A 19,757-nucleotide genomic window follows, 5' to 3' on the forward strand; every position below is an offset into this window, starting at 1 on the left:
TTGCGTTTTAGCATCTATGTGAATACAAACTGTGGCTTGGGCTCGTTGGATCAAGATAGTCCCGAGGAGAGTCCGGTTGCCGGCAATAATTTCGCCGCGACCAGAGCACCCATGGAAAGTTCGCAGGTCAGTGAAAAATGGCGACAGTTATGACATTACTCGAATGTTTTTTGAAAAAGATTATTATCCATCTAATATTGCAAAGCAAAATGAAAAAATGAGAGATTAAGTTAAAAACTTAAATTATCTTCTGGATTCAAACGTCTACTTTTTTTTAATTCGAAAATCAATGTCTGAATGTAATAGATCGCAAGGGAACCTCGGCAACCTAACGAAGAGGAAAAGGAATTGCAGTCCGGCGAGAGCCTGGAAACGATTCTGAAAAACTCTCGGGAGAACAATCACCTGGCGCAATGGGTGCGCAATTCGCATCAGATCCCTCCTCCGGATCACGAGGGTTCTTTCGAGGAATGGACGGCCGAGGAATTGGCAGCCAGAACTCCCGCGAGAGAGAGCAATAGCCGATCGACCAGCCAGGACACTGCAACGGAGGAGATTACCACGGCGAATTCCGACGTGGAGCAACAGAGCACCGCATCGAGCGCGAGTCTGAGTACCGTGAAATCGAACAGTATGACGCGGAAGAACGGCAGTCACGTGTCCACGAAGGAGAACCTCACAAGCTCCATCAGCATTTGCCGAAGATGTCATAGGTATTAATTTTGACGCGCAATCAAGTAATCAAATATTATATTTAAATCTTCTTGATCTTCCGAAAAGTTTTTCGTTTTTAATTAATTCCACGACTATCCATATTTGTTGTTAACAATGCAAATGAGGCTGAAAATATTTTGCAAAATACAGAAAAATCTAAAAATTGCTGTTAATTTTCTTAAGCGATTGCAATAATAGGCTATTATAATCGCGCGTTACAGATCGGGTTGTCCTACGCCGCCGTTGCAAAGGGATCCGTTTTCCCCGTTGCCACCAAAGATTTCGGTTCTTCCACCGACCCCCGATTTCTGTACGAGGCACAGACTGCGAAATGGGCTGCACGATAGCCCAGGGCGTAACAGTCCTAGTTATACGCCTGCGGATGGTAATACCGAGGACGGCAGCGAGGATGACCTCGATTGTGATGGGGAACCCCCTTACAGGTATAATCATTTAGAATTAATTTGTTGTTATTTGTAATTATCAAATTAAATCGCATAAAATTATCAGACGCATCAATGTCAAGTTCTGCCTCATTAGTTGTTAAAAACAAAAAGAAAGAGAATAAAAAAATAAATTTGTTAAATTCGTTTAATCTCAAATATCCAGTCAACGTTTAAATTGGATGAAATCTGTCCGTTATAATGATCAATATTTTTTAATCGGTCCTTTAACAAGATTTAATTAAGCGATTTTTCGATCTCCCACGTTTAATGATCGTTCTCATGCAGAGCTTTGAGACGGTTTGGTACAATGAGCAGTCTAGATCAGGATGACGAATTAGATGAGCAAGGGGACGATGACAATCGAGACACGGAGTCGCCGCCATCCGGCTTGAGAGCGTGGACTGCCCGAGCGAGCAGCTACGTCGTCAGCAAGATGGTTCTGCTGGAGCAGCTCAGCGAAGGTGTCGGCGGCTACCTTCTTCAACCGCCGGTACCCCCGGAGCGAACCGAGTTCTCGTTAGACCCAAACGACGAGGAAGGTACCACGTCCGGGGCGACTTCCGGCGACGATATATGGGGCACGCCAACCTCCGGCGGACCAGATGACGAAAGTTTCACCGCAAATTCGGTAATAATGTTTGCGACTATATAATACACGATATTAATATCCAAAAGCACAGTAAACCAAGCCCCAATATTGAGAAAGAATTTCATTGCGTATCAAGTGATCACGATTGACAAACTTATTTCTAAACATTTTAAAATATTCATGACATGTTTCATGAAATGGAGATGTGCGAGTCTCTGCACACAGAGAAAAGTTTCTTCAAGTCAAAAAATTTGTTTGAATCAAAAAAATTTGTGTATTTCCAAATGATTAAAAAAAAGATTTTTTGATTTAAAGAAATTTTTGGTTGTTCCTTTTATTGGAATTAAAGAAATTGATCGTGAGACGCAAATCTTTTTTTTTTTTTAATGAAAACAATATATTTTTAAAACCAGAACAACAAAATCATTTCTCACATTTCTGTCGGTACTTTCTTTGAAGTAAAAACTCATTTGTTTAGATTAAATAAATAATTTAAACAAATAATTTATGCACTTTAAAAAAGGCTAAAATAACGTCATTTTTTTAAATCAAATAAATTTTATTGTCCTCAAAGGTATTAAAAAAAATCAAGTTAAAGAAATAATTTTATCAATTTAAACTTTTCTCTGCATGGGTGTGTAACAAGCCATCCGTTTAAAAATAAATTCTTTAATTCATAGAAAGAGAAGAGAGAAAATGATTTTAGTTTTAAAAATAATTTTGTGCAATATAATTTATAAAAATTTCTATAAACTATATTCTTCGTGGATTTATAATAAAAGCTATTCGTTACAGTATGCAGTAGAAATTATAAGTAGTGTATATTGTATTGCGAACAAATAATGATCGCTTAATACGTATAATTATTTTCATATAAGCTTGCTTGAAAAAATCTCTAGTTTTGGAGTATTGAGTTGCACTATGTATTAATTTGTAAGTAAAAATTGCAATCGCATTTATTTTGAAAATGATTTCTAACGGAATTTAATGTATAATACACGACAAAGTCTTTGCGGCAGTATTGTTCCGAGATCGTATACTTGTTGCCCAGATTTTTCGCTAAATGCGACTGTTTCACTTGAGGTAGATAAACCACAGAATTAAATAGACGCACCTAGCACTGAAATATGGGATATACGAATCACGGACGTCAATAGCTAATCAGGGGCTTCTTCCTTGGTATAGGAGTAATGTGACGTGGGAATGCAGCGATATAAAGAGGATAGAATAAGCTTCGCACGCTTGCCTGCATGACAACGCTTGCCTTCTGTTTTTCTTTTTGCAAAGAATCACTAGCCCGAGCTGTACCTGACTTCCCTAGCCGCCACCGAACGGCTGCAGCAGCAGCGGTGGCGCGATGGGCGCCGGTGCCATCGGTGAGGACAATTACGGCCTAAATCTGTCGGTGGACGACGACGCCGATCAGGATTCGGACAATGAGGATTGCTCGTTGCCGGAGCTGAATATGGATCAGCTGCTAGGTGGCAGCGCTAGTCTGGGTTCGCTACGCTGCTTCCTAGGCAGGAGGCGGTTGGAGCCGCTGCCGGAGGAGGAGGATTCGCCTGGCAGCGGAAAGCACCAGGTCGGATGGTGGTGACAGAGGTTTCAAACGACGTCCAAGTCGGGCTACGGTGCGAACATGGAGGAACGCGACCGTGTATTCGCCAAGCTGAATCAGGAGGACGAAGAGTTCCGCCGGAAGATCGTCGATTTGCACCGCAAGCTGTCGGACGTGGACGCTGCACCGGAGACGACCGGTTCGCCTAATTCCAGGAGTTCTAAGGCAGCTGAACGTTTGAGGGAGTTGGAAGCCGTCGCGAGAAGAGCGGAGGAGAATAATTCTCGCAACGCCGAGGAGATGAACGCCGAGAGGAGGCGAGAGGCGATGCGCCGAGAAGACTCCGTCGAGGGGAATGACAGAAGAAGATACAGAGGTAGAAGACAGGATCAGCTGAGAAGATCGAGGAGATTCGACGAGGATTGCGACGATCAGAACGGGAGAGCGGATCCGTCCAGCACCAGCGAGACGAACTTTCTGAACAGACTGAGGCTAAAGAGACGGAGCATGAAGCTATTGAGTTTCCTGAGCGGTAAAGCAGCGGATAGATCACAGGAAGAGAGGGCGGCGCGATTGCTGAGGATGTACATGCCGGAGAGGGGTGGCGCCAGGTCGACGCAGAACACGATCTCGATTCATCATACGTCGAGGGACAGGCGCTTCTGGAAACTGCGCAATCGGAGACGAACCAGTTCCGCGTAAAATCATAATAAGAATCACCGTGGGTGATGCTTTACTCGTGGGTCACACTCGTTGCCGGCGAGTGTACGACGGCGATTGTATCGCTGTACGCGAAATACACCGTATCGTATTTTGCAACAAGATCGTTACGCGAGAACTATTTATTGTCAAAATTGCAAATAAAACGTGACACTAACGGTCATCTTCATCGCTAAAATCGCGCGTTAGTTTGAAGAAAAAAAAAAAACATTAATAAATTAAAATGTATTAGTAATATTAATACCGAGAAAAACTATAAAATAATATAAAGATTACTGTGATAGCATAGAGGATGATTAGAACTGATTACAAATACATTTGTAAAAAATAAATGCGAGGAAGTAATAAGATTTGACGCACGAGTAAACCGTCGCTCAGAAAAAAAACCGTATATATTAAAAAGAGGAAGAATGGGAAACCGAAAAGAGAACGTCAATCACACTGTCTCTCCGTCACTAGGACTTCCAAATTACATTCGCGTTTACCGAGACTTTTCGAATTCCGCTCGAGCATGTACGAGACCGAAGTTGATTTCATAGAATGGTAGTAGTGAATACGAATAGCTGACATTAGGTTTAACTGCAGTTCCAATCTAGTTCACTTCTTAGTACCGCAAGGGAGTAAAAGTCGCAGTTGGCCCTTAATCGGTTGGCGACGGAACCGCAACCTTCAATAAGGTCGGTCGAGTACAGTTCCAGAACCGCGCTATTAGTATGCTTGCTAAGCCTCGGGAGGACACAAACGTCCTCTGGGCACGGCCTAGCGAATCGTTTCGAGATGATCAGCGGCGAGTTTCGCTCGCAAAGTGTAGACTTCTTCTGAATTTCGACTAATTTTTTTTGGAACACTGTATCTAAGTAGGTCCGCACGACTGACCCAAAGCGGCATTTATCTTCCAACTTATACTGGGTGTCCCGCAACAAGCTGCTGATATCTTATCTGATATCAGGAAGATTGAGGCCATTTTATGTCAAGGAGATAAATAAATACGAATCAGTCTGAGAGAGAGAGAGAGAGAGAGAGAGAGAGGCTGTGGTACAATAATAATATTGAATTTAATTAAATCAATTAAAGTAATATAAAATATCAAATTAAATTTAAGTTTATATGTTATTATTACACTACAGCCGTTATTACTACGCAATAAGCATCTAATGATGTGTAAGTCCTAAATTTAATCCTAATTTAATTCAATGTAAGATTATATATTACAAATCGGAACCTAACATTTATATTTGAACTTTTTGACTAAAAGCGAATCAGAAACCCCACTATTGATATAAAATCTTATTGCAGGGCATCTTATAGATCTTGCTCCCGTCTACGAAGGGTCCCAAATCCACTGGGTCTGCTAGAATCTACTATCATTGGTCACATGTACTTTAACTCGTGTTTAAAATCGCAAAGAGATATAATCTTAATTGGTCATTAATTTTCATTAAATATATATTTCATGAATTAAGCTTTAATAAATTTGATAAAAGAAACGTAAGTTTGGAATCAATTAAAAAAATTGTACGCAACCTGGGGATGTGGGACGCTTCAAACAGATTAAGAATTAAATGAAATACTAAAATTTTAACATTATTGTTAGTAGGTTGTAAACTGGTCAATTGACCAAATATACAAAATATAAATAAATCTATATTATTTGTTCAACCGTTTCCTTCGTGTCTCTTAAAACACAAAATGACTGTCTTTCATGAATATTATTTTTAAATAATATTTTTCATACACACGGACTGCCTCTAATTGCCCGTCAATTTCTCCTTACTATACTGTACAGGGTATCTTGAAAGTTTTTTCTCAGGAGAGGAATTTCATCCAAAAGGATAACTAAAGGATAACTAAATCCCACCAAGGATTATTTTAAAAGTTCCTCCATTGATAAATTTATATAAATGACTCATTAACAAGTATTTAATTTTACTATCAAATTCTATTACATAGAAAGTCCTTTTAACCACTTAAGTCTCAGTTTGTCTTGTATAACATCGCGATTCAGCTTCTTTGGATCATTTACAAACTGTTCTACGGCTTCTTCGCGAGCAGGATCTATTCTCGGTATAACATAAAACGTGCCATTCTCGTGTAAATATGTGCCATTTAGATCGTCCATGGTTGGCAGTTTATCGGGTAACTTTATGGGAACGATCTTTACCAGATGCTTTACCTTCCAGAGCATGGCACATACCTCTGGCGTGTTTTTTACAATCACTGGAGCATTTCCGTGTTTCTGTAAGACAATTAAGCGAATAAAGAATTTGTCAAACACTAGCCGTCGCTTTATGCCTACAACTTTTTGGCTACCTCATCTTTGAAACCTAAGTCTTCGAGCACCTCTTTTTCCCACCAAGGATTACCCGCAAACTCCTTTACCCGGGTTACTAATAGTAACTTGCTTGGCTCAAATGGTGGATCAACATGATCTGGTTGTCTACAATATGTTTATAATGTTTTTTAAATATCCAAGTAGCAACTGTGAGTTCACAAATTATGAATTGTCTTAATCCTTTCGGAATTCAAAATACGTTTTGTATTAAAATTTGACTATTGTCAAAATTTAAATTTCAAGGATTTTTTTCTATTTATCTCAGTTGTATAAAAAGTTGTTCAGAAATCATTTTAAATTTAAAAAAGTCAACTATAAAAACTTTTTCAAGCTTGACATGCAAACAAATTATTTCAAAGGCTTTATAATTTATTCATTAGAAATACAATTTTTTAACGTGAACGATTGATTCTTTCGAAGACAGCACATCGATGCGACGTAATATAACTTCATACCTTGGAAAATACGTAACGTTTGCATATTTTTTTCCCTCGAAATTACCCTCCGCGTCCTTCCATTTAGGTTTCCGTTTTCTAAACATATTATGACGTACGAAATTCAAGAGAATGGGGGCGCGAGTCAATTTAGTTGTCACGTTGAAACTAAAAATTGAAACACAAATTTTGAGTATTGAATGAGTATGCAATCCGTATAGGTTAGAACTTGTAACTCTTAAAGTAAAAGTCAATAACGTTGCATCATACAGCGTTTGTGTTATAGCTTAAATAATTGCATTAATCTTAGATTTATACGATTACTTACGTAAACATTGCCATTTTGCGCGCACGTTTATTTATTAGAAATAATTAGAAATCACATCACGCCACTTACAATCAATTACGATTACATTAGTGTTTGGTAGTTGGTAGTTCGCGCATGACTGCTGTGTGGCGCCAGCTATCGTGTACGCCAGCTACCAAGAAAGTTGGAGTAACATTATGTGATAAAGCAGCAGAAGCTCATACCAAGTGTATCAAGTTCAGCTTTGCCAACAAGAGAATTGCAGAAAATTCCGATAATTATGAATAATTTGAAGGGAAACAATAGATGTGTACGCAGAATTCAATGATTAATCTCAAAATGATGCCAAAGTCTTTTATTCCGTTTGTTTTAAATCATTTTTTCTTTTTATAGAAGCAAAGGTATTTAATTTTAAATTTTTCACTCTCTTTTTCTCTCTAATTTGTCAGAACATTCAAATGAAAAACTATATACGTTAAAAGACAATCAATTAAAAAATCAAACCGGGCAGAGAACGCCTTCTTTAACGATTCTATAATCAAATGAACGCAAGTCCACTTCAAGAAAGAACCATGACCTGAAATTCAATTTGACTCACAATTTATCGAGGACGAACGTTATCGGATATGATGCGAAAAGATCACGAGCTGAATTTTCGTCATGAATTATATTACTTTCCTACTATTGTGTGATGTGATACTTAATTCCGTCTTGTTAGGTTTAGATTCTTATTTGAAGATTATAAAGGAAAGAAATAAATGTACCATATTTTGTTTTAAGATTTTGTAGAACAAAATATGATAGGAGCATATGATAGGAGCATAGAGTAAAATGCTTAAAATATGATTAGATAATGCTAATATAATAAGAGAAATATAAATATATAATAAGAGAACAAATTTAACATTTAACTTCTTTTAAAAAGATAAAATTTCACATTTAATTTTTATTAAAATCCGTAATCACTTAAAATTATTGAACTCTCGTAATCATTGTAATTAGCATATTGTTATCACACTGTAAAATCCCCCCTGCTCTTCTTTCTCTGTGTTATATGTTTATATATTTATTAAATTTCCTTTCCAAATAAAAAGAAAAGTTTCCTTGTTTTAAATGGTTAGTTTTTCAGTTATTAGGAGGAAATTTGCAAAATAATAAATGTAATAAACACAGTTAATCTAATAACCAAAGTTGAATCGTATTCTCGCTCGATTAAACTATTTTCCAAATTTTACCTCATTTTCATCCCGTTCCGCCTCATTGTGCAATGTAATATGCACTCTATTAATAAATCGAATGAATCGTCGGTCATGCATTGATAACGACAAATAATGGAAGCAGCCGCGTGCAATTTTATTCCAACTAAATTTACTAACAGCGCACAAAGAGAGAGGAGGAACGATTTGTCGGCTAAAATTTATTAAAAACGTTGGAAAATTTGTCATGGCACAAGATCAATATTGACGCCGAATCAATGGTTTTAGTATTTATATTCCTGTCAAACAAGCACCCACATTGCCGCGCCGAACGATATTCAGCTGTGCTTTGTCGATTTTTAGGCAATTTATGAGTTTAAAGAATAATATTACAATGAAAAACCTGATCGTATTTACAGCAATTTAAATCGTCGTGAAAAACAACGGTTTATAAAATAACAGCAAAATGTACATACGTATACAATTGGAAAATTTGTGTTAAATTTAACTATATGTTGTATGTTTCAAACAGTCCAGTCAAATTCTTGTGTTACTTTAATATAGCATAAATGTGTTGGAAAATAACAAAATTATGATGTACAAATTTAATACAAAAAAGCAGGATGGAGCAAGTTATTTTTTTTTTAACTAAATTAAATTGAAGTTAGTGGCTTATAAAATTAATCAAGTTAAAAGTTACCAACTTTTTTTTTAATTTTTCAACCATGGCAGTCACTACCCAATTTTGTAAAAAAAAAAAAACATTGATACAATTTGGACATATTTCTCCAGTAAAATTAACATTTAATATGTTGTTACGTACATTTATTCATTTATTTTAAAATTATTTCAAAATATATATTATTTGTATGCTACTTGTTTATTTACTAAAAAATTATTTTGTGCCACTGAGAAATATTGAATATCAATTTAACACGAAATATCTCAGTGACATAAACACATTGCGTTAAATTAACACTCGGATGCGTTAAAAGTTCAACACAAAAATTTTAACAAGGACCGTTTTTAACGTAAATACAAAAATACGTGTGCTCACCCTCAAGTCGCGATGTAAGCGAGCCGTTGTTATCCCTGCGACTCGATCTCCTTGCATCCTGATCCTGCGTTCCTCTCTTCCTGCCGTCGCTTTTCACTCTGGATACTCGAAAAATCATTGTTTGCTCGTGCAAATTGCGGAGAGTCTCGCTGCTAACTACAACACTCGCGAGCGCGTCGTTCGTCACTTTGCACAGCGCTACCGTTTGACTATCAGAGCTGTACGAATTATTTGACGGCAACTTCACAACGGTACACGAGACACAACCGCGCCGCGCGCCGTGAGTTGGTTAAGTTCGCGAGAGGACGAAGCGGAGGATCACGACGACCGAGACGACAACCAATTAATCTCCGGCATCTCGACAAGCCGCAAGTATTCGTCGCGAAGGCGAACGAAGCGACGACGCTTCTTGTCGAAGTCGAAACGCCTCGATCGCCTCGACAAACGTCGCGTCAGCACGCGGCGTATCACAAGTATCACTGTCGATCGTTCGATCATTCGCGACGACGATTAACATTAGTTCGCGGCAACGATCGATCACTCTCGTTGCCGTACTCTTGGTGCTCGCACCAGGCTCGCGAGAAAAGAAAAACGCGACGCGGTAGCCGCGGTGCTTAACTCCGAGTCTCGCGGACAACGCGGAATTAGCTGACTACGCGAGTCAAGTGGAAGATAGACGGGCCCCCGGCACTGCGTGAAAAAAGCCGCCTGTCCACGATGTTAGAAATCGATTCCAACCTCGAAAGGAGAGAGAACGGACCGATCGCATTAGTCGGCTGACGAAATTGTACACATGCAATTAGCTAATTCTCTTCGTTCGAGGTCTCGGACCGATGTCCAGAATCGTGGACACAAGGGTTTAGGTCGGCCACGTACGTTTAAGCAAACTCGTCAAGTCAACCGGAACGTGTGTATTTACGATCACTGCGCAGTTTGGTCGTCCAGACGTTCAGACAGACGGATCGGAATCGACAACGATCACGCTTGTTTACCGCGTCGCGCTCGACTCGTCGCCCGCTTTCTGTTTACGTTTTGACTCCGGCGGTGTTAGCTAACGGTCGGCCGCGCCCCCTCTCCCCGCGGCGCACGTAGGGACAAGCTCGTCGCTCCCTCTCCCCTGCCCCCCTGCCGCAGGGTGACCAACGCACTTTTTCGCGAATGTCGCGCGCGAGCGGGAGAACGCGTCGCGACGTGCCGAGAAAATCGAGAGTCGCGGAGAATCGCGGATTCACGTTTCAATATAATTGGCCGGCCGCGATCGTATTTGCTCGCCGACGGATACTCGGGATCAGTCAGGCGAGTACGCGCGCGGCGGACGGGCGCGAGAAGTCGACGCTTCGAATTCCTCGTCCGGGCGGACGAACCGTTTCGCTGTTTGTCTCCGGTACCGACGGCGCGCGCGCTACGCGCGTATTTCGGGAGTGATCGACGCGTTTTGATCGACGCGAGATCTTCGATCGGCTCGCGTCCGCGTGTGCGTCCGTGTCACGTTTATTTACCGCCTCGCGCTCGACTCGTCGGCCATCCCGCTTTCTGTTTAGGTTTTGACTCCGTCGGTGTCGCCTAACGTCGGTCGCGCCCCCTCTTCCCGCGTCGCACGTACCGACGAGCTCGTCGCTCTCTCTCCCCTCCCCCTTCGCCCCTGCACCGTTGCGGGCGACGCATTTTTTGCACGAATGTCGCGCGCGAGCGGGAAAATGCGTCGCGACGTGCCGAGAAAATCGAGAGTCGCGGAGAATCGTGGATTCACGCTCCAATATAATTAGGCGACCGCGATTTGTGTGCTCGCACTGCTCGCCAACGGATCTTCGAGATCAACTAGGCGAGTTCGCGCGTGGTGGACCGGCGTGAAGTCGACGCCGCGCGCCGGCCGCTTCGAATTCCTTGTCGTTCGGGCGGAGCGTTTTCCGTTTCGTCGTTACTTCTTTCTCGTACGGACGGCGCGTGTATTTCGGGAGTGATCAACGTTGATCGACGCGAGATCTTAGATCCCGGCTCGTGTGTGTATGTGTGTGTGAGTGCCTCGAAGGATGGAACGACGAGGAACAGCGTCGTCTGGTAAATCCATTTGTGTATTAAAGGTTAGCGCGATTGTTCGGTCATTCGTTTTGTTTGCCAGCGACGACTCTCACTTGTACGGAAAAACATTGCTCTAATAAAAAATCTATTATTTCAATTATTTTTGCCTCTTGCGCTCCGTTCGTTCAAAAAATTGATTTGCTGATGTAGGCTGCGTTCAGATTCCTCACTCGGGTGCACCATGATATCGTTTTATCTTTGTTGTTTACCAAATGTTAAACAAGGATAGAATGATGTCTGGGTGCACCCTGGTGGGGAATCTGAACGCAGCCATAGATAGTAAAAACAAAAAAAAAATTTGCGGAAAAATTGAAAAAAAAAATCGATATTTTCCCTTTCAAAACTACAATTATATGTGATTGTCCTCTTTTTGTTGTTATATTAACATGACGTAAAAGTTACAACCACGTTGTTTACATTGCTATTATTCTACGTAAAAAAAATGTAACGATTATCGTTACAATTTTATTCACGAGGGTACTAAAAGTACTCGATGTTTTATCGTTCTTATCGTACATGATGGCGTATTTTCAGGCAGGCTTCGTGCAATTTCAATCGGATGGAAACTCGCGGAGGAGTGCTGCAGCGAGGATCGTCCTGTGCCTGCCCACCCCCTCGCGAAGGAAAAAACAACTTCGGTCGTTGGGGAACGGAGATGCGAAATATCCCGCGGCGGTAAGTCCGACTTGAGTTCGAAAGTTTCTCGTGAAAACTCATTTCCGCTGAGGCGATAGGACGCCTAGGGGGTTCGCGGCCCTTACGAAAAATAGGAGCAAAGAAGAAAGAGGAGAGTAGGAGTGCGGGGGAAAGAAACTCTTTTGCGTCCGTGAGAAACGAGCACATCTGCATTTCGCAACATCCTTTAACGGATTATGCGCGCGAGAGAGTCGCAAGTGCGAATTTCTCGTTTCACTCTCAATCCTCTTTGTGACATCTATTTAAAAAAATATTATTTTTGTTTGTAGAATAATTTAGACGCAATTGTTGTCGCATCTGGGCTCGAATAAGCGATTCGGGTAAAAAAAAATCCTGATGTATTTTACCGCTGCCGTGCGTACGCTGAAAGAAATTGATTGTCGATTTGATATTAATTTTTTTTGTGCAGTTAAATCTAGAGACTTTACAATCACAGTTTGACCATAAGACAAGTATGGGCAAGATCCTGCGAGAGAGAGAGAGAGAGAGAGAGAGGGGCGGAGGGGAATACACATACAATCACTAGCTCTTCATTTTCTTATATCTTTTTCTTCTCTCTCTCTCTCTCTCGGAAGCAAGAAAAACTGGACAAAACTCAGGGTTGCCACAGACTCAGAAAACCAAGAAAATCGGGGAAAGTAATGGAATTTTAAATTGGTCAGGGAAATCTTAGAGAAGTAAAGACTCAGAGGGAGTAACAAAGTTTGGAATTTGAGCTGGGCTCACAATTTTCTTAATGCTCTTATTTTAAAGGGTACTTATATTTTTTTTCAATGTTATATCAAATATTTCTTTATTGTCAAATGTGTTAAAACTTGCGCACTTTCAAAATTATTTTTTATATGTTAGAGCCGTGGAGTATGGAAAAAGCTTAAACAATGAGAAAAGTGACAAATCACAGATTGTTCCTCGATATAAGAAAATAGAAAATACGTGTTTATTTTATTGTAACGATTATACTTTTCTCTATTTGACATTTAAGTTTCATTAAAAAAATTATACGTAACAACATCAGTCAAATCATATTTTCAAAATGTGATATCTTTAAAACAGCTTGATAATCGATTTGCAATTTTACATACTTTTTTTTTTATGTTAAGTGCTTGATGTTGAATTTTTTTGTGATGTTTAGTTTTTTGTTGGAGTCAAACAATGAGTAAAATCTATAGTGAAAAACTGCTACTGTTGGCTTTGACTTTGACAGCTGCCATTTTATTTAAATGCAAAATATTATGAAATATAAAACGACTACGTTAACTACTAGATCTATGTTTCAGGTTTTTATAAAGCTTACGTCAGTTTCAGTGATCACTGTAAGTGCCGTTTTTAAAAACATGATTTACAAAAAATTGAATGGCATTTAATATTATTTTTTAATAAAATTGAAACGTCGAATAGAAAAAAGTATAATCTTTAGAATAAAGAAACGATTTCTCTATCTTTTTCCGCTCCTTTACAAACATTTCGAAGTTAGACCTTGTTTTAATCCATTTAGGTGTACATACTCTCTTAAGATTACATATTAATCATGAAAAATTCTCTACTCGTTTAGAAAACGTAAAAAAGTCAGGAAATTTTTAAATTTATTTTCTAGCTGAAACTAATTATTTTATGGATTTCTAATCAAATGTAGCAGCAAGCAGCCTATCCCGGCTATATTATTTATATACCGGAATCACTTTACTTTCACTTTTCACGAAAATTATAAATTAAAATTCTGTATATGGGATGAGAATTTGAGAACCAATTATAAATCTACCATATTCATATGGAGCGTGCCTTATTGTCTCGTCTTTGTACATCAATTAATTTTTAGAAGAAGCAATGTTTTTTGTCTTTTATTTAAAGTCGAGATAAAGAATCTTGAGAATGAAATAAAAATTCTAAAGCAAATAAAATGATATAATGATTCGAAGTCACATCACAGGAAATCTATATGAAGCTATTTTTCTCTTTTCGTTATACATCACAGAAAATATATTAACATATATGTATAAGTCTGGATGCTTTTATTATATATATCTTGTTTTATTTGTTTCAGAATATTTTTAACATAAGTATGACATACAAATAAAATAATAAACATAAGAGTCTCGACATCATAGGACTACGATAATACTACTTTAAAAATGTTCAGTTGTTTCTTAAAACTCTTTAGTTCATGTACAACAGTATAAAGAATTTCTCATCACATCTTTTTCTGTTTCTTTCTCTTTCTCTTCTGAAAAAGTAACCTTTTTTTATGTTCTCCTGCATATGCAAGGCAAATGAAAAGCTTTGTCATTACAAGTTATGAAAATTGCTGTAAAACTTCCTAATTTGTGACTGTTGAGCTATGTATTTTAACTCAAATATACGAGAGAATGTAAAATATTCCTCATTTCTGACAAAACGCGCAACTTATTTTTATTTATATTTTTCCTGTATTGGAAATGCGATATTACAGTCTCTTGTACAACTCCTCGAAGGATCACACCTTTCTCTGCCTATCTTTTCCTCTATCGATGGGGGAGTTTCAACATTATAAGTGTATGACACTGTCGTTATTACCGTTTTACTATCGTAATAACGTGGCCAACACGTTGATAATATTACAATGATCGTTCGGAAATAATTCGGCCTTTTTTCCGTTTCTACTTTTTAACAATTTGAACAATGGAACGATATAAATGCTTTGTAAAAACTGATTTTTGTTACGCACAGGTGAATTAATTTAATGTCAGTGCGTTAACAGGCAAAACAGCACTTTGTTTTTATTAAAAATTTGTTGGTTGCCTTCTGGCTGGACGTGTAATAAATGTTATATTAAATAATTGTACAAGCCAAAGTTATTTTAAAAATAAATTGAAATAATGTATATCTTCTCTGTTAAATATCAATACACTTTTAATTAAAAGTTATATTTATATCTCAAAAATATCACAGAATACATTGCAAGCTTTTCGAAACAATTTAAAAACATTTTCATAAAATGTCTAATATAAATGTTTAAAAATATCAATTAAAATAAATAGAGAATACAAAAATCTTTTACAAAGAAATATGCTCAGACTTTTTTTCCGATACTCGAGTTTTCGTTACTCATATATTTTGTTACTGAAAACTGCAAGAACTCGATATTTCAGTCAAATTCTAAAAACTCTCTCCGAACGTAGGTGTCTGCGTTTATTTTGATGTGAAGAATATCAGAGCCATGGAAGGTTTAGAGACGCGTTCACGCGTCGCATAAAAATATCGGCTTTGCAAAACTAAAGACGGATTAAAAATATTTCGTCGAGAAACGCTCAGCCCTTGTTCACGCGCTTGAATACATGGGATGCGCCGCTTCCACGAGTTTTAACGGGGGATATTTAGTCGGTGCATCGATTTTTGCCTTCGGTTCTAACGATGTGGTCGACAACATCGAGCATTTTAAAGCACCCATAAATCTCCCGTGGTGGCCGGTAGAAACCTGCAATCCATTTCGTGCCGTTTGCGACGGTATTCCGTGTAATACATCGCTTATTCATGGCGAATACAACAATTTCCATCTTAGTGCACTTATTGAAAATCGCAAATATCCCATTCATTTTGCTAGGTATTTATATTTAAAAAATTGAGTACACCGTCCAATTCGAAACTTTTACATATCTTAAAAATATTTTGTTGAGAAATATTCCGATATATTAAGGATATTGAAAAATTAATAATAATAAAAGCGTTTAAATAAAAAAGTTTGTATTAAATTATTTGTTAATCAAAGTGTGGAAATATCTTGGGTATTTGACAGTACAACATTTCTCACGTACATAATATTTCAGTTTCTTAATTACTACGTAAATTTTCTTACAATATCTGTACAAAATAAAACGTATTATTGTACATTGTGCTTGACAATTGTTTAGGCAATTCTGAATAAAAATGATGCTTGTTTTTATTCATAGTTTTTCAAGCGTTTAAAGTTTAAATGACTTAAATATAATTATTTCATTAAATTATCTCTTTTAAATTTATTTTGTAGAGTTTATTTATTCGCCAGTTGGCTTCTAAATTCAAACGTCAGAGCGCGATATTCGAATATTCGAAATACATTGGAGATTCGCTTCAGTAATCCCACTTTAGTAACAACAACGAAATTATTCACCGAAACGCCGCGCGTTATACATGGCTGCTGTACTCGTGGTTAAAACGTCGATCACATCGTGATTTATGGAAACGTGTGCATGTTCCCGTAATCACATGGACAGAGCAAGTTTTAATCAATGAGTCAAAGCCGGTCAAAGCTCAATGTAACATCATGATGTTTTAAGACTGTTGACACTTATCATTGTTTTTTTGTTTTTTTTTTGTTTTTTTGTTTTTAATTAAAACGAAGAGCTTTGCTCTGATCCTATAAACACTAATATTATTATAAAATATATATAATTTTTTTTGTAGAAAATACACACACATACCTATTAACAATATAAACATTAAAAAATCTTAAAGAATTCTGTCTGATATTAAGTCACAATTGCGTTTATTCGCGGTAAATTTGAATTGGACTCTTAGATTGCATAGGTACTTGCGAAAGGAGCAGACGTAAACGGAGGAAAGAAAACTTGTTAATGGAGTTTCATTAAAATCCTACTTTTATCGAAATCCCGTGGAAAGCCGTGGAACTCGGCGGGGGAGAATAAATACAGAACAAATCGTCGATCATAAAGATCGAGTCCCGAATGGCTCCCTCGATTACCATGAAGGACCCGAACTCGTTGAATCGGCAAAAGCAACGACTTTTCCTTTCCCTCGGTGGGAAATTACAGCGAGTGGCGAGCGCAAAACGCCCGGTCGACCTTTCGACCATCTTTCATCTCCGATTACAACCTCTCCTTCGCGCTGGCCCTCTCCGTGCACTTCTCGTTTCTCTTCCGGTCCATTCCGAAAAGTAATCCTGTCGAAGATTTATCGTCGCATTTCTTTCGGCATAATTTCGCGGCATTTCTTATTCTCAATGGCGACCCGGTTTGTTAACGGCTTACCAGGCGTAATTTAATCGCGACTGTTAATGCGGCTTGCATGCAGCGCAATAATCTCATCCCGATGTCTATTGTGGACAATATCACATAATATAGAGCATCCCCAAGTGGCACGATATTCGCATTCCCCCCGTTAATTAATACTGTAATATCATCATTGAAATTGCATCGGCATTACCGTTGCAATATTAAATCTACTTCATGTATGAATCATGGGTTATCTAAATCTATTACCGTCGGCAAATAATCATTAAACATTTGTAATTGTAATCTTTTACAGTTAACGGATTTTCATGTGATTATAAATTGCATAATTATACACGCACATAACCTATGTAAATTAATTTAGGAATTATATAATTACGCGCATTCCGTGCTCGTTTATTTATATGCTTTATGCATTTGCGCATTTAAATCGCATATTATGGCAGTCGTTTGCTCCGTGGAAAATTCCAAACCGATTGTCGTTGTTGTTGCACGGGAACATGAAATAAAAAAAAAAAAAAGAATTACGTGGGTATCTTTACGTGCCATTGTGCGAAATACTGTTACTTGGCCACCGTCTGCACGAAGCGAATGCACGTTTTTACAGCGCGTCGCGAATACGAGCGGGAGTTATTTATGATATTGCGCCGCCGACTGTAAAAGGACACGTTGATTAAACAGCCTGATTAAATACACTCATTACATCCACCTCCATTATATGTCATGTACGCGTGCGCGTGAGGACAATTTAATTAACGTCATGCGAAAACATGGTGTCAGGTTTTGTTGTTTGTATTCATTTCCTTGTCTGTTCGTTCGCTAAATTTAAGTAATTTCGTAGATTTATTTCGTAAGAGAGAAACCGCCATTTGAGATAAGAACATGCTATTATCCCCTTATCCCTTTTAATGTCATGTTACATTAATTGTTTTGAGTATGTTGTGGATTTTTCTTTTTAGTATGAAAATGAAAAAAATTAAGCGTAACATTCCATTTATTAATCAATAGAAACTGTATAATTTGTTATTTCTACATTAATATTTAAATATATGTGCATATTCTACTAAAAATACAGGTGTACACTTGTATTTTTTTACAATCGCATTTCTGCTGAGAAAATTAACTAAAGTCATGAGATATAATATATATGTATATAAAAAATTATATAAATAGACACACACACACACATGCATAATTTTTTATTTATACATATAACATATGTTTTTTTGGGTATTTAAGAAGAGAATGATTACTTACGTAAAAAAATTTTAATTTTAATGCAATAAATTTTTAAAATAATTAAAATTTTTTAATGAAAAAAATTAAAATTAAATATTCTTCTTCAAATCATTTAATCTAATTAAGGATTTAATAATTTTTCTAAAAATAAACTAATCTATTCAATTTGCTATTAACAACAAGACTTAAATTATTTGATTGTAATAATGAAAACTCTCTGTTAGTAGCATTATTAATTTGCTATTATGTAGTATCTATACATTACTAATGTCCACATTCACATTAATTGACTTGAAGTAAAATCTTTCATTGATTAGAATTCAAATAACATAGTTTCCATTCCAAACATCTCTCGTTTGAACGAAATTAATTATAGATTACGTCAGTCAATCAATTTAGAAAACAAAGCGCGCAATAACAGAAATGCAAAGAAGATAGCTTCATTTAATAAAACATTACGTAATACATATCGTGACGTACTTAGCAACATTTGAATTTGAATAAACTCCGTATCCTATAAACTTGCAGTTTAAATACAATTTGTCTCTTGTTTTACATTGAATTATGCTAAATAAAATACAATTCGGCAAATCGAATCGTTGGAAACACGAAAGAGAGAGGGAGAAAGACGAAGTTTCGAGGAACTGTATTTTGCATACATTTATTTCTTAGAATTTTTAAGAATTAAATATTTCGTCGAAACGAGACTGATTTGCATTTAGTTACGGTATTTGTTTGGTATTTGGATACGGTAATAGCGCTGAGACGCTGTCATTCACGCTGCGAGACAAGACGAGCGTACAACAACGGGCGTGTGTCGCTTCACGTAACATCACATTACCTATCGAAATATCAAACATGATCATACCAAGTACGCATTAGGAGATATCGAACGCGATTATTTCGAATAATTATCGGCGTGTGCAATTAACTCCCGCAATCAACGATTGTAAATGCATTAACTGTTCATTCGAAGCAAATGTCTCGCGTAATTTATTTCACGTAATCGAATTGATATTCCAATTATGTAAATCATTGTTTTCTTACTGACAATAATTTTTTTTATGATTAGATTCAAATGAATCTCGCGATGAGCTTTGAAAATTTCGCTGATCGAAATGTAATTTCCTTTCGGATTAAAAGCACGGAATTATCCATGAATCGTCGAATTTAATTAATTTTAACTAATACTAAAGATAAAAATAAGAAAGTTAATATTGGTCTGAAGCAGATCTCGATGCCTAATAATAATTTTTGAATTTTTCCAATCTCCATCCTGTGCAAGCTGCGCGCCACATATTCGTCGGATTTAAAACACAGTCATTGAGATCTCCCCTTCCCGAAAAAAAAACTGTAACGAATTAAAATTATAACGACCTTATATTTTTTTTATGTTTTTAAGTGGGAG

General features: G+C 37.4%; 4 protein-coding genes across 8 annotated transcripts in view; 2 read left to right on the plus strand and 2 right to left on the minus strand.

Annotated features, from left to right (window-relative positions):
- The window catches only part of LOC105195973, a 30,528-nt gene extending 27,127 nt beyond the window's left edge, over window positions 1-3,401 (plus strand). The window contains exons 12-16 of one of the 3 annotated variants that reach the window (XM_026133436.2): window positions 12-126; window positions 307-713; window positions 936-1,157; window positions 1,476-1,788; window positions 3,071-3,401. In XM_026133436.2, coding sequence (XP_025989221.1) covers window positions 12-126; window positions 307-713; window positions 936-1,157; window positions 1,476-1,788; window positions 3,071-3,346 — 1,333 coding nt within the window. In that variant the 3' untranslated portion in view covers window positions 3,347-3,401. Of the gene's footprint in view, window positions 1-11; window positions 127-306; window positions 714-935; window positions 1,158-1,445; window positions 1,789-3,036 lie in introns of all 3 variants that reach the window. The other 2 variants (XM_011161654.3, XM_011161655.3) reach the window with 2 other exon arrangements.
- LOC105195972 (paired mesoderm homeobox protein 1) overlaps window positions 1-10,432 on the minus strand; it is a 71,262-nt gene extending 60,830 nt beyond the window's left edge. The window contains exon 1 of one of the 3 annotated variants that reach the window (XM_011161653.3): window positions 9,354-10,432. In XM_011161653.3, the coding sequence (XP_011159955.1) occupies window positions 9,354-9,471 (118 nt within the window). In that variant the 5' untranslated portion in view covers window positions 9,472-10,432. The remainder of the gene's footprint in view (window positions 1-9,353) is intronic. The other 2 variants (XM_011161648.3, XM_011161647.3) reach the window with 2 other exon arrangements.
- Window positions 5,916-7,262, minus strand: LOC105195974 (39S ribosomal protein L30, mitochondrial). Its single transcript, XM_011161656.3, has 4 exons — window positions 7,122-7,262; window positions 6,815-6,961; window positions 6,338-6,464; window positions 5,916-6,263 (listed from the first exon to the last, which is right to left on the minus strand). The coding sequence occupies exons 1-4, from the start codon at window positions 7,133-7,135 to the stop codon at window positions 5,970-5,972; spliced, it is 582 nt and encodes a 193-aa protein (XP_011159958.2). The 5' UTR covers window positions 7,136-7,262; the 3' UTR covers window positions 5,916-5,969.
- An 863-nt stretch (window positions 10,433-11,295) lies between the features above and the next one.
- The window catches only part of LOC105195968 (low density lipoprotein receptor adapter protein 1), an 88,182-nt gene continuing 79,720 nt past the window's right edge, over window positions 11,296-19,757 (plus strand). The window contains exons 1-2 of the mRNA XM_011161641.3: window positions 11,296-11,411; window positions 11,967-12,107. Coding sequence (XP_011159943.2) covers window positions 11,384-11,411; window positions 11,967-12,107 — 169 coding nt within the window. The 5' untranslated portion in view covers window positions 11,296-11,383. The remainder of the gene's footprint in view (window positions 11,412-11,966; window positions 12,108-19,757) is intronic.

Source organism: Solenopsis invicta, chromosome 12 (assembly GCF_016802725.1).
Source record: "Solenopsis invicta isolate M01_SB chromosome 12, UNIL_Sinv_3.0, whole genome shotgun sequence".
Lineage (NCBI taxonomy): Eukaryota > Metazoa > Arthropoda > Insecta > Hymenoptera > Formicidae > Solenopsis > Solenopsis invicta.

Coding starts and splice junctions, on each gene's coding strand:
- LOC105195974 (XM_011161656.3), bottom strand. Junction 6,465..6,814: donor AACGTTACGTATTTTCCAAG/GTATGAAGTTAT, acceptor AACATATTGTAG/ACAACCAGATCATGTTGATC. Junction 6,264..6,337: donor ACTTAGGTTTCAAAGATGAG/GTAGCCAAAAAG, acceptor ATTGTCTTACAG/AAACACGGAAATGCTCCAGT.